Raw genomic sequence first — 13,658 nt, forward strand, 5'->3', positions numbered from 1 at the left:
TGGTTCTGGTGCGCAGCAGAAACAATATGGTGCACACCAGATTGTTTGTGATGCGAAACACATACTATCTGGTGCACACCAGATTTTAAAAATTTATTTTATTTCTCTCAAGATCTTTGTAGGGCCTCCGTAGTTGATGAGAAATCTATCATTTTACAACTAAACCTTTTGAAATCATTGAATTCAAGAAATGTCTTTGTTATATAGCTTTAACAGAGTGGACACCTTACAATCAACCGCACTGAAACTACTTCATAAAACTGCAAAATCTGTTTATCAAAGGGAGGTAAAAAAATACAAATGCTTACCACAGTTCAATTTCCTGCCACTGGTGTGATGCCATTGATAAACGGGGAAATTTCTTAAAGGGACACTAACACAACAAAGTGGACAGTAGAGTTGCTAACAGTCCCGGATTGCGCGGAGGTTCTGATTGGTACTGACGGTACCAGTCAGAACCACCTAAATTCCGGGTTGTCCCGCCTATTCCGGGACTGTTGGCAACCCTAGTGGACAGTGACAATGAGGCAGTCTGAGTTTTGATAGAAACACTTTCATTTATTGACATTGAACCATCTGTCTTATTTCCTCGCAAATGCTCAGGAAGTAAATCTGCCAGAGGCACGCGTGCCGAGTTTGGACGTCAGTAGGTAAACAATGATGAGCTGTGCCCTGAGTTCCTTTTAAGGCAGTTACACGTTGACTGTGTTTGGAGTGCTTGCTACAGTTTTTTGGTCTCGGTATATCCACTACGTGAATTTGTCAAAAATTGGGGAAACTATACCGCACTATTTGAGCAGAGATTGTAACATACTTTAAATGAATTCATCATACTTTTGTATTAAAGTCCATCCCACTTTTGGGAATGTTTACTGTGTGGGCTTCGGCAGAGGAGTTGAACCACAAGTTTGAATTTTGATCAGTCTTGATCCACAAGTGTCTGTACTTGTACTTAAGTACAGAATGAGTATTTTTGCAGAACCGGCCAGGCCGGATCCAGCAACAAGAAGCACTTGAAGAGCCGAGGCGTTACTTTGGGTCGTCCATCGGGGCTCCTGATTTTGTGTTTTTCTACAGTCGCCCAGTGACGGCACAGCACGGACCCCCACCGCCCAGTCTCTGGTACGCGAACGCCATCTCAGGACTCGAATTCGCTATCGCTGCTGACAGAGATCTCCGGCGTGGAGGCACCGGTCCCTCCGCGCTCGGTCCCCGTGCTGGAGTCGCTAGCCTCGGGACTCCTCAAGAGGCGGGGCGAGGGCGCCAACGAGCGGGAGCGGCCCTCCTGATCCGAGGTTAGAAGGGAAGGGTCCTGTTGCAGTCTGCGAAGGAAATTAGCTAAATAAATGTTGATTTGAGACAAAAGGGAACTTGGGTAGATTTTCAAGACTGACCTGTTCTTGGCAGACGCCGCCCGGTCTCGTTGCCGGCGGTTCTTGAACCAGTTGCCCACTTGGGTGGGCGTGAGTCCCGTCGCCTGGGCCAGGTGCCTTTTCCTGGACGGGTTGGGGTAAGGATCTTGGAGGTACCACTCCCTGAGCAAACTGCGAGTCCTCTCCTAGCAAGCAACAAGCAGAACTCAGCTTGAAATACTGTTGTCTAGACTTGACTTGTGGTGTACCACTGTTGCATTGAGCTGACTGATCAAGGGGTTGGGGTAAGGATCTTGGAGGTACCACTCCCTCAGCAAACTGCGAGTCCTCTCCTAGCAAGCAACAAGCAGGACTCAGCTTGAAATACTGTTGTCTAGACTTGTCTTGTGGTGTAACACTGCTGCTTATGGAATGAGGACTCAAAATCAACATTTGAAGACACGGGATGACCTATCATGTCACTTGGTATCCTATTGGACCGGATATTATTGGAGATGCGAGTGTTTATCCACTCAATTGGATCACGGTCAGCAGCTTAAAGTTCTGTCGACAGCAGTGAAGCAAGACCTGATCCTGACACACCATCTTACAGCGCTTGTTCTAATCAGGGTCGCGGACAACCTGGAGTGGGGATAGGCTACCAGGAAATCGCAAGAAAACCAACAACTCTTTGCGCAAATATTCATGGTGGCCTTAAATTGTCCATAAGCCATAAACCATATCCAATCCATAAACCCTTGAAGTGGTTTGTGGTCTTCAAGAAAAGGACAAAAGCTATGCTCCTTACGGAGATTTGTCAGGTACTTTGTGGTCCATACTCGTGAAAATTCTCATGAAATAACAGAAGGTCAAGTCAACAACTGTTGAGCAGAGATCTACTGTAAGTGACGTCAAGGAATTGAGTGTTTTTGCGCATAAACGTAGGGTGCAGTAACTTTGAAATAGGATTACCTTAAAGCAGTGAGTCTTCTGCTCGCCATCCCAGATAGTTCGGGGCAAAGGGAACTTCTTGCGAATGCGGTACTTCTCCACGGGGCCCAACGGTCGTCCCCGAAGTCTCTCGGCCTCCCGGTAGTGCGCGTCCAACCACAGGTCCTGCAGCTTAGCGTGGGACTCCCGCGTGAAGCGGTGACTCTGCAAGATCTGGTAGAGCGCCTCGAAGTTGCCTCCGTGGAAGGCGACCAGGGCTCGGGCGCGCATTACCGACTCGTGGCGGTTCAGGGCCTCCCCGGCCGGTAGGGACCAGAGAAAGCGACCCAGGCGCTCGATGTCGCCGGTCTCCTCCAGGTTCTCGCATACGCGGGCCACCTGTTCGGCGGTGAACATGGGTAGAGGGAACATCTCGGAATGGGAAGCTGAAGAAAAGAGGACTGAAGACGAGATGCTGTGTCCTGGTGGCCGACGTGACGGATAAAGCCGTGGCCGCCAGCAGTCAAGTGGTATTTATAGCGGGATACAATTAGCATCTTTGCGCTTGTTTGGACAAGGATTATAGGAGCAGGACGGGGTGGGGTGCGTGGGGCAGGAGGGTGTCCCCTACCCTGAGGTGACACACAGCTCATCAGCTTGTTTGGACGATTAGCCTCAACATACATGGACGGATGGATCGCCCGCCAAAGAGCGCCGCGGATCAATTCATCGCTGCACCTTCGGAGGAGGTTGCCGTCAGGTGAAGGATGATCCGCGTCAAAGAAGATTAGCATCATCTTCGTCATTATTGGAACATCTGCACTCTGACTCCTTACCCATCCCCCGACACGCACGTTCACGTTCTAGCTCTTCCAGGGAATCATTATACCGGAGCCTCCAAAAGGGACCTGTTGATCTTGCCAACAAGCTAAGCGGGGGGTATGTGTGCGAGGAATTAGCATGCTGTATAAATCCACAGTGGGCGCAATTAACAAGCAATTGGGAGGAGAAGTAATTAGTATTATCTACTCAACACTGTGTCAGAGAAAATGGGTTAAATCACACACACACACACACGCGCACGCAATCCCTCCAGGCAAATGTGTAAGGGCTAATTACAAGCTCATTTGCAACTGAATAGCAACATCCTCTCAGACAGGTCGATCCCATCTCGCCCCACCCGACTAAAGACCCCCTAAGACACCGAGTGTTAGTTTTACGCCTCACCTCACACGGGGAGGGTGGGCGTCGACGGGGGGAAGGGGTGTCCCCAATCAAAGGACGATACCTACATTTGAACTACGACACACGCCGGACTCTCACGGTCGCAGTTTAAGGGATCGGCTTACCGACGGTTAAATGCAGCCGTTGAGGAAAATAGCTCAGCCAATCAACACTTTGCTTTGCTTCTCTTGTTTGCCCACACACGGGAACTTGCCAGTTTCTCAGAAGACAACTTAGCAATCCCCCAAATGCGACGCCGCATCGATTTAAGACTGATTTGATGCTTGGCTGATAAAGGGAATAGTATCTTTTCTCGTATTTACTGTTTAACTGTTTGTATTCCTCCAAAACACTTAATATAATCAATCACGGAATAATATCTTATAGCATTGATATCATAGTTTAAGAAAATAAAAATATATTTGATATTACTAGAATCGGCAAATTTCTGGAGAAATTACAGTGGGTCTTTGCTGTGTGGCGATACAGATCTTAGCCCCGCCCAGGTTGGTTCGGGGACATTTTGGGGACATATCAGGTCACTTCCTGTTGATTTGGGGATATTTAGGGGAAACGTCCTGGTCATAACAGGTCACTTCCTGTTGATTTGGGGACATTTCAGAAACAACATCAGGTCACCTTCTGTTGATTTGGGGACATCTGGGGGGCGTGTTCTGGTCATATCAGTTAATTTGCGGACATTTGTGGGGTGTATTCAGGTCATATCAGTGAATTTGGCGACATTTGTGGAGCGTGTCCTGGTCATATCAGGTAATTTGGGGACATTTGGGGGGGGGTCATGGTCATATCAGATCATTTGGGGGACACATCCTATTGATATCTGTTCATATCAGGTCATTTGGGGGGGCGTGTCCTGGTCATACCAGGTCATATTGCGACATTTGGGGGCGTGTCCTGGTCATATCAGGTCATTTGGGGACATCTGGGGGCTGTGTCCTAGTCATATCAGGTCATTTGGGGACATTTGGGGGCGTGTCCTGGTCATACCAGGTCATATTGCGACATTTGGGGGCGTGTCCTGGTCATATCAGGTCATTTGGGGACATCTGGGGGTTGTGTCCTAGTCATATCAGGTCATTTGGGGACATTTGGGGGCGTGTCCTGGTCATACCAGGTCATATTGCCACATTTGGGGGCGTGTCCTGATCATATCAGGTCATTTGGGGACATCTGGGGGTTGTGTCCTAGTCATATCAGGTCATTTGGGGACATTTGGGGGGGTGTCATGGTCATATCAGATCATTTGGGGGACACGTCCGTTTGATATGTTCTTATCAGGTCATTTGGGGACATTTGGGGGGCGTGTTCTGGTCATAACAGGTCATATTGCGACATTTGGGGGCGTGTCCTGGTCATATCAGGTCATTTGGGGACATCTTGGGGTTGTGTCCTAGTCATATCAGGTCATTTAGGGACATTTGAGGGCGTGTCCTGATCATATCAGGTCATTTGGGGACAATTGGGGGGCGTGTCCTGGTCATACCAGGTCATTTGGGGGGGCGTGTCCTGGTCATATCAGCTCATTTGGGGACATTTGGGGGGCGTGTCCTGGTCATATCAGCTCATTTGGGGACATTTGGGGGGCATTGCCTGGTGATAACAGCTCATTTGGGGACATCACTACAAGTGGTTAAGACTAAGGTGATCGTGCAGAGTTTGGCCTTTTTGCCGGGTTATCAGGATTTCGCCAGCTCAGGTCATTAGATTTGCGCTAGCGCGGTTCCGACGGTTCGGTTGGCTGTGTTTAATTTGCAAAAATATCATAAACGAGCCATTGCAGCACAGGTAAAGGCACGATACAACGAGATGTAAAAAGTGAACGCAAAGGTTAAAGTTCATCAGGCGCCATTTTTGTGGTTTAGTTCATAAATCTACATAAACACCCGGCATATCTGGACAGACACTGGACATGTTATTTTGTACCATTTCTGAATTGTACCAGCGCCATCCAATGCGCCTCGGCTCAAAAAAAGGTTGGGAGTCATCAGAGTAGACGGCATAGCGTACTGTATATAGCATGCGGTATATGTAACAGGTGTTAGTGGAGTTGTTTAGGATTAAAGGTGGGACTTATTCTTACCTAAGAGCCTAATGCTCATTAATTCCTGCTTTGGTGACTTAGCTCCCCCCTGATCCTCTGTGGCTCGGCCCCCGTGCCGCAGACGTTACCGTGGCGGGATTGCCCGACAAAAACCGAGCGGGGTCCTCAGGCCTTGTGTGTCAAAAATTACGCTTTAGACCAGAAACGAGTGCCCGCGATGCGATTCGGGCCTTGTCTTTAACCCTAATTTAACACCAGCCCTTCAAAGCAAACAAGCGCGGCGAACAAAAAAGCCAAAAAAGGAAAAGACGAGCGCCTAAATGAGCTGAGAGTGAAGGTAGTAGTGAAAAGGAACACTGTCGCCACGTGGAGCAGCTTTTATTGATTTGGACTAATAAAGTCTTTGTTGTGTGACTGCGACACTCAGATTTAATCTGCCATATAAATCCTCTTAATCTGCTCCTCAGCCACATTAATTATAGCGAGAGCGGCTCCGCGCTTGACCGTCCCGCAGAACTTTTTGGGGGATGAATTGACGCACACTGCCATTCGGACAGCAGGCATTCAGAGGAGCAAAAAAAAGTAGTTAGTCAGCCACAAATTGTGCAAGTTCTCCCACTTAAAAAGACTCAAATCCTGCAGTGCCAGACGTGTTCCCCTGCTTAAGCCAGTACACGTCCAGGCCAGTCTGAAGTTTTCTCGAGGGCATTTGGATGACCCAGAAGAGGACTGGGAGAATGTCATATAATCAGATGAAACCAAAAAAATGGAACTTTTTGGTAGAAACGCAACTTGAATGCTGATTTGTATCCAAAGAACACCATACCTACTGTGAAGCGCGAGGGTGGAAACGTCATGCTTTACGGCATTTTTTCTGCAAAAGGACCAGGACACCCAATTCGTGTAATGGAAATGATGAATTTGGCAATGTACCGTGTGATTTTGAGTGAAAACCTCATTCCATCAGCAAGGGTATTGAAGACAAGTCTAGACACAGTCAATTCAAGACCAGGCAATCCAAGAGAAGGGTGCCAAGATATTAACTTGCTGATTGTCTTTCGGTACCTTGTAGTCTTGAATCTCGTGGATTTTCTAGCTTGTTCGTCTGCCGCCCTTGTTTTGAAATCCCCTACGTTGTGCTGGAATTTCAGTGTATTTGTTCTGTTGTCTTATCGACTCTCTGCCTACCGCTTAGGTTAGTATTATTAATCCCCGTCGACCTGCTGTCCGGGACCCATTGTGTTATTCCCCCATTTCTGCGATCGCTTGTATTTTAAATTGAATTTTAATAAACCCTTGAACACATCCCTCCGTTGTTTTCTGCTTTGAGGTACAACCTTGTTCCTGCAGTAGTGGACACTAACATCGACAACAACAAAAAATACAATCCAGTAGCAGAGGGAAGGTGATGGAGAAAATATTATGTGACCCGAAGTGAATTAGCACATTATGCCTTATGATAAATTCAATCCGGGTCAAAGGGCGGAATGATAGGGGAAAATATTACATTACGCTTTTGTGATGTATGATTGCTTCTGTGACATAGATTGTAACAGCTCCTATTGTTTTTATGTCTGTGAACAATTTCTATTGTTTTTCACCTTGTTCCCATAGTTAGGAGACGCGCTTGAGTAGGGAATCTTAAAGATAACTTGTTTTGCACCCATAATATTTACCATTTGTTGCATCTGTTGCAGCACAGCTCATTTGTCCCATGTGAAAAGCCCTTTTTCAAGGGGGCTGAACCAAAAGTAGCTTTAATGTTTGTCATTGGGCAGGGCCGCGCCCCTCGGGGACGGAAGTTGGCCTCTCCGCCTCTGCGGGGCGCATCTCTACAAAAACCGGACATTTCCGGGCGACCCGTGAAGTCCACCAGCGGGTCACGTACGGATCGCCTGGCTTTGTTCCTTCGCCGCCTTGCCGGAGTGTGTTGGCTCCCCGCTCATTTGTCACAGTAAGCGATTTTCATTGCTAAGGGACATTTCGTTTTGCTGTAACGGTAATGCGGGGATTCTGGGGTTGACAAACTCAAATCTAGCGTCAGAAAACAGAAGGTTTTCCACATACCGCACACACGGACCTTGATGTACCCGTTACACTCACCCCCCGAAAACCATCACTGCTCTCGAGGAGATCCGCAAGGAGGAATGGGCCAAAATACCTGCAACAGTATGTGAAAACCTTTAAGGACCTACAGAAAACGTTTTGACCTCTGTCATTGCCAATAAAGAGAATATAACAAAGTATTGAGCTAGAGTGTCAAGATATGGAAAAATCAGGTCTCCCTTATGATGGCCAAATGAAGCTTCTTGAAGCCTTGCCGCCAATTGATTTCAATTCAAGGCTTCATGGTGGTTCATTTGGTCTTATGACAGTCTTACTGTCAAATAAACTGTTACCAAATACCATAACTAGCAATTAATGAAACTGGAACAGTAACTGAAGCTTCTTGAAGCAATGGTTCAATGCTTCATGGTGGTTCATTTGATCTTTTAACAGTCCTATGAAGCCACTGTCAAAAAAAAGTCACCAAATATCATAACTAGCAATTAATGAAACAACTAGAACAGTAACTGAAGCTTCTTGGAGCAATGGTTCAATGCTTCATGGTGGTTCATTTGATCTTATAACAGAAATAAATAATTCGCACAGAACATGAATTTTGATTGTTATTTAAACCTCTAGCACTGCAATGCATGCTAGGAGGCATGTTGTACAACAACAGTGTTGACAGAAAGTGGCTGCAGAGGTTGACTGTTCCCCCAAGGGAGCAGTGATGGAAGATTTGCAGCCAATTGGTTCAAAGCTTCATGGTGGTTCATCTGGTGTGACGAAAGTCTTAGAATGTATCTTTCAAATAAAGTGTTAGTAAATACCCTAACTAGCAATTAATGAAACAACAGGAACAGTAACTGAAGAAATAATTAGCACGGAACATGAATTTTCATTATTATTTACATATGTAGTGCTGCAATGCATGCTCGGAGGCATGTTTGACAACAACAGCAGGTGGAAGCAGAGGTTGACTGTCTCCTCCAGGGGAGCAGTGATGGCCAAATGAAGCTTCTTGAAGCCAATTGGTTCAAAGCTTCATGGTGGTTCATTTAGTCTTGTGACAGTTTAAGGATGCCGCTGTGAATTAAAGTTTTACCGGCTGATATCTTTTGGTGTAAATATCCCATAATACAATGAGGCCCGCTGTGGTTTATAGTACGATGCGGTTTGTCTAGGAACAAATGCAGTTTTCGTGTCAAAATGGTGGGTGGCGGCTTATAGTCAGGAAATTACAGTTCACTTATCCACTGTACTATGCATACAGAGACCTGATTTTCCATATCTTGACACTCCAGTCATCAACGGGATACTTGTGTTGAGCCCGTGTTGGCACACAGCCGCTCGCTGTTGTGCAAACACTGGAGCTCATTGTATCATAGCCGCCCTCAGCCGCCGTAATGATCGATACAGGCGACGACATATGCCTCGCGTCGGCGCGTGTGGTTTTACACTAGGCCGGCAGCACAGTGTGAGGCCTGACACCCTCATCTGAAGGACCACTTACCTGCGCGTGTATTTTGTGCGTAAGCGTGCACGCGCGCAGGCGCTGAGCGGCTATGACAGCAGGGGTGCAAAGCTAAGAGGTGTTAGCGTGGTGAGAAGGATTAGGTCTATCTGTCAGGCCTCCTTTTCTCTCCCCCAGCCCAGTGTCACGTCTCGTTATCCCGGCGGGCCCCGCTTCGGAAACGAAAGAATCCCCTCGGGACAGCTTGGTCCCACAGGAACTTCTCAGTTCCACATTTGGTTCCTCAAGTATGATGTCCGTAGCTTGTAACAAGTTACTGTAATTTTCATACGAACCTGACTATAAGCCGCTACCCATTAAATTTGGCACGAAAACGGCATATAGGCCGCACTGGACTATGAGCCGCAGCTGTCCTCACTGTATTATGGGATATTTACACCAAAACATATGAACCAGTATGTAAGATAAGCTTGTTTTTATATGCCAAATATATTATGCCAGTTTGCTCTCCCACAGCTATTATACGCGTACTCCCAAGCTATTATGAAGAATACAGTTTTAGCCCATAATCATGTGCTTACCGGTGATTGCTCACATTCTGCTGATAAATAGATACACACACATATGTTGATTCATCACACAACGTCTCAGTGCTTTTTCCACCAAGCTACAGTACTTTGAGTGCAAATGTGTGTTCAAAACAAAGATATCTTGCCTGCTCAAGAGTGTGACTGTTAATTCAATCAAGAGTGTGACTGTTCAATCAGTGACTAGAATACTGCCACGTTGGACAACAGTGTTGTAACTGTATTCCGCCCATCAACAAGCCCTCAATAAAAGTTAGCAGCGCGGGGGATTTCAGAGAGCGACTTCGATGGGACATTGGTCGCGGAACATGTCTCCTGGCTCTCCCAACCTGCAGGTTGAAAAATGTCAACTCTCTGACTCTGTCTCACCGTGCCCTGCCTTTTGTCAGCTTGCCTTGGGTAAATAACTAAGTTAAAGAACGAGTTTTAGACCCAACACAGTAACACTTGATTTAACAGCTGCATCATACGACTGTCATGAGACCAAATGAACCACCATGAAGCTTTGCGGCCAATTGGTTCAAAGAAGCTTCATTTGGTCGTCACTGCTGCCTTGGAGGAGACAGTCAAACTCTGCTGCCACCTGCACCAAATGAACCACCATGAAGCTTTGCGGCCAGTTGGTTCAAAGCTTCATGGTGGTTCATTTGAATTAACCACCATGAACCAATTGGCCGCAAACGCTTCATCAACGGTAACAATTTATTTAACAGCTGCATCATACGACTGTCACAAGATCAAATCAACCACCATGAAGCTTTGCGGCCAATTGGTTCATTTGGTTGAACCAATTGGCCGCAAAAGCTTCATCAACGGTAACACTTGATTTAACAGCTGCATCATACGACTGTCATGAGACCAAATGAACCACTATGAAGCTTTGCGGCCAATTGATTCAAAGAAGCTTCATTTGGTCATCACTGCTGCCTTGGAGGAGACAGTCAACCTCTGCTGCCACCTGCACCAAATGAACCACCATTAAGCTTTGAACCAATTGGCCGCAAAGTTTGAACCAATTGGCCGCAAAGCTTCATGGTGGTTCATTTAATTTAACCACCATGAACCAATTGGCCGCAAAAGCTTCATCAATGGTAACACTTTATTTAACAGCTGCATCAAAAGACTGTTATAAGACCAAATGAACCACCATGAAGCTTTGCTGCCAATTGGTTCAAAGCTTCATGGTGGTTCACCATGAAGCTTTGTGGCCAATTGGTTTATTTGGTCGTATGATGCCTCTGTTAAATAAAGTGTTACCGGTGATGAAGCTTTGCGGCCAATTGGTTCATGGTGGTTACAGTAATTAGCACAGTAATTAGCACAGAACATGAAAATTGATTGTTATTTACATCTGTAGTGCTGCAATGCATGCTAGGAGACATGTTGGACAACAACAGTGTAGTCAGCAGAGGTTGACTGCCTCCCCCCACGGAAGCAGTGATGGCCAAATGAAGCTTCTTGAAGCAATGAAGCTTTGCAGCCATTTTGTTCAAAGCAAGAAGATGACCAAATGAAGCTTCTTAACCCTATATTGCCAAATGTATCACATTGATACACCTAAAATTTCATGATTTTAAGAGTAATTTAGAATTTTGACATTTCTTTTTGAAAATAAAAATGGCTTTAAGTCAACACATGCCTCTGCAGGTTAGCAAGGGTTATAGGTATCTGAGCACTTATTACACATATTCATTTTGACTTTTCTTTTTACAAATTTGAAAAAAAAAAAAAGGTTTCATTAGGACCTTATTTTTCAAATTTTGGGATTCTCTGATAATTGCTTCATTGTGCTGGCATTAAAGCAATGAAGCTTTGCGGCCATTTTGCTCAAAGCAAGACGACCGAATGAAGCTTCTTGAAGCAATGAAGCTTTGCGGCCAATTGGTTCAAAGCTCCATTGCTTCAAGATGCCATCTTCTTGAAGCAACGCAGCATTGAGGCCAATTGGTTCAAAGCTTCAATGAAACAATGAAGCTTTGCGGCCAATTGGTTCAAAGCTTCATTGCTTCAAGATTGCCAAATGAAGCTTTGCGGCCATTTTGTTCAAAGCAAGATGACTAAATGAAGCTTCTAGAAGCAATGAAGCTTTAAACCAATTTGCCGCAAAGCTTCATTGATTCAAGAAGCTTCATTTGGTCATCTTCTTGAAGCAATGAAGCTTTGAACCAATTGGACGCAAAGAAGATGGCCAAATGAAGTCTTTGCAGCCAATTGTTTCATTGCTTCATTGCTTCATTGAAGTTTCATTGCTTCATTGAAGCATTGAACCAATTGGCCGCAAAGCTTCATTGCTTCAAGAAGATGGTCAAACCTTGAACCAATTGGCCGCAAAGCTTCATTTGCTTCAAGAATTGCGGCCAATTGGTTCAAAGCTTCATTGCTTCAAGAAGATGGCCAAATGAAGCTTTGCGGCCAATTGGTCATTGCTTCAAAAAGCTTCATTTGGCTATCACTGCTGCCTTGGAGGAGACAGTCAACCTCTGGTGTCACCTGCTGTCAACCCTGTTGTCGTCCAACATGCCTCCTAGCATGCATTGCAGCACTACAGATGTAAATAACAATCAATATTTATGTTCTGTGCAAATTACTTCTTCAGATACTATTCCAGTTGTTTCATTAATTGCTAGTTCTAGTATTTGGTAACACTTTATTTGACAGTGTCGCCATATGACTGTAATTAGACAATTATGACACTGCCATGAGCATTTATGAATGCTTATAACATGTCATTTAGTGTTATCTGCCAATTATCCTACTTTTGAATGAATGTAAAAGATGTAAGCTGGACATAAATGGAGTTAGTGAAATAATTTGCCGGATGACAATGACATAAGCATTCAGTAATATTCATGATAGTGTCATGTCATAATTAAGACGGTCTTATTACAGTATTATGACGCCGCTGTCAAATAAAGTGTTACCTATTAACCCAAATAAATCAACAAATAAACCGCACTGGACTATAAGCCGCAGGATTCAAAATGAAAGGGTTTATAGTCTGAAAATTACGGTAGGTCTGATGATCTCACCTGATTTCAAAAGTTCATTCAAGGTCGTTTCTTGGGGACAAAACGTTTTTGTTCCATTTAATGATTGTGGATTTAAAAGATTAAAGTTGGGTGAGTCACAAGTTAGCTGCACGCTCTTACACTTTTACTCGAGTATCGCTAGTCCTTTACCAGAGTAGACTTTTGGGCTTTTCTCACCCCGACCTGACAAGGATGCCTGACAGGTTCTCCCCCGTCTGCCCCCCCCCCCCCAACTCGCCGCTCCTCCGCCGTCTTGTCCCGAGATGGTCCGAGGCCCTCCCGCCAGCCTGACACAGGAGCGGACGGCCCTAATTGCTTTTGGCGTAAAGCTCTGTGACCCAGATAAGCCGGTGGAGATAAACCCCACTTTGCTCCAGCAAACCTGCTCCGGTCCACACCAACCACCCCCTCTAACCTTCTGCCACCTTTTTAAGAAGCGCCACCCCGGCGACCCTAGGCTCCCGGGAGTTTGCTCCCCCATTGGTGGTCAACGGCCGGCGGAACGTGGGCGTCGCGTGCCAACGGGATGGACGCCACCGCGCCTCCGGAGTCGACGTCACGAGTCGCTGGCAGATGGCGAGAGCTGGCTATGTGACCAATGTAAACATTGAAATGAAGCCCTCCCCCCAACACTACTCCCTCTCATTTAAGCTAGCGCTGATGTCAAATGACTTGCCCGTGTCAGTTGTTCAAGCGCAATCAAAGAACGGCATTTGTTCATAGATAAGCCGCACTGGACTGTTAGCCGCAGCTGTATTATGGGATATATACACCAAAGGATATTAACTAGTAGCACTTTATTTGACAGTGGCTTCATAAGACTGTTATAAGATCAAATGAACCACCATAAAGCATTGAACCATTGGTTCAAGAAGCTTCAGTTACTGTTTTAGTCCTTTCATTAATTGCTAGTTATGGTATTTGGTAACGTTTTATTTGACAGTGGCTTCATAA

General features: G+C 45.8%; 1 protein-coding gene across 1 annotated transcript; it reads right to left on the reverse strand.

The window, feature by feature from the left end:
• Nucleotides 1–304: 304 nt before the first annotated feature.
• six7 (SIX homeobox 7) lies at nt 305–3,088 on the reverse strand. The gene is made up of 3 exons (XM_057856314.1): nt 2,325–3,088; nt 1,395–1,558; nt 305–1,322 (listed from the first exon to the last, which is right to left on the reverse strand). Exons 1-3 carry the CDS (start codon nt 2,712–2,714, stop codon nt 1,139–1,141), a joined length of 738 nt encoding a protein of 245 aa, XP_057712297.1. The 5' UTR covers nt 2,715–3,088; the 3' UTR covers nt 305–1,138.
• Nucleotides 3,089–13,658: the final 10,570 nt, after the last annotated feature.

The sequence above is a fragment of the Corythoichthys intestinalis genome, chromosome 13 (genome assembly GCF_030265065.1).
Source record: "Corythoichthys intestinalis isolate RoL2023-P3 chromosome 13, ASM3026506v1, whole genome shotgun sequence".
In the NCBI taxonomy this organism is placed as follows: Eukaryota; Metazoa; Chordata; class Actinopteri; order Syngnathiformes; family Syngnathidae; genus Corythoichthys; species Corythoichthys intestinalis.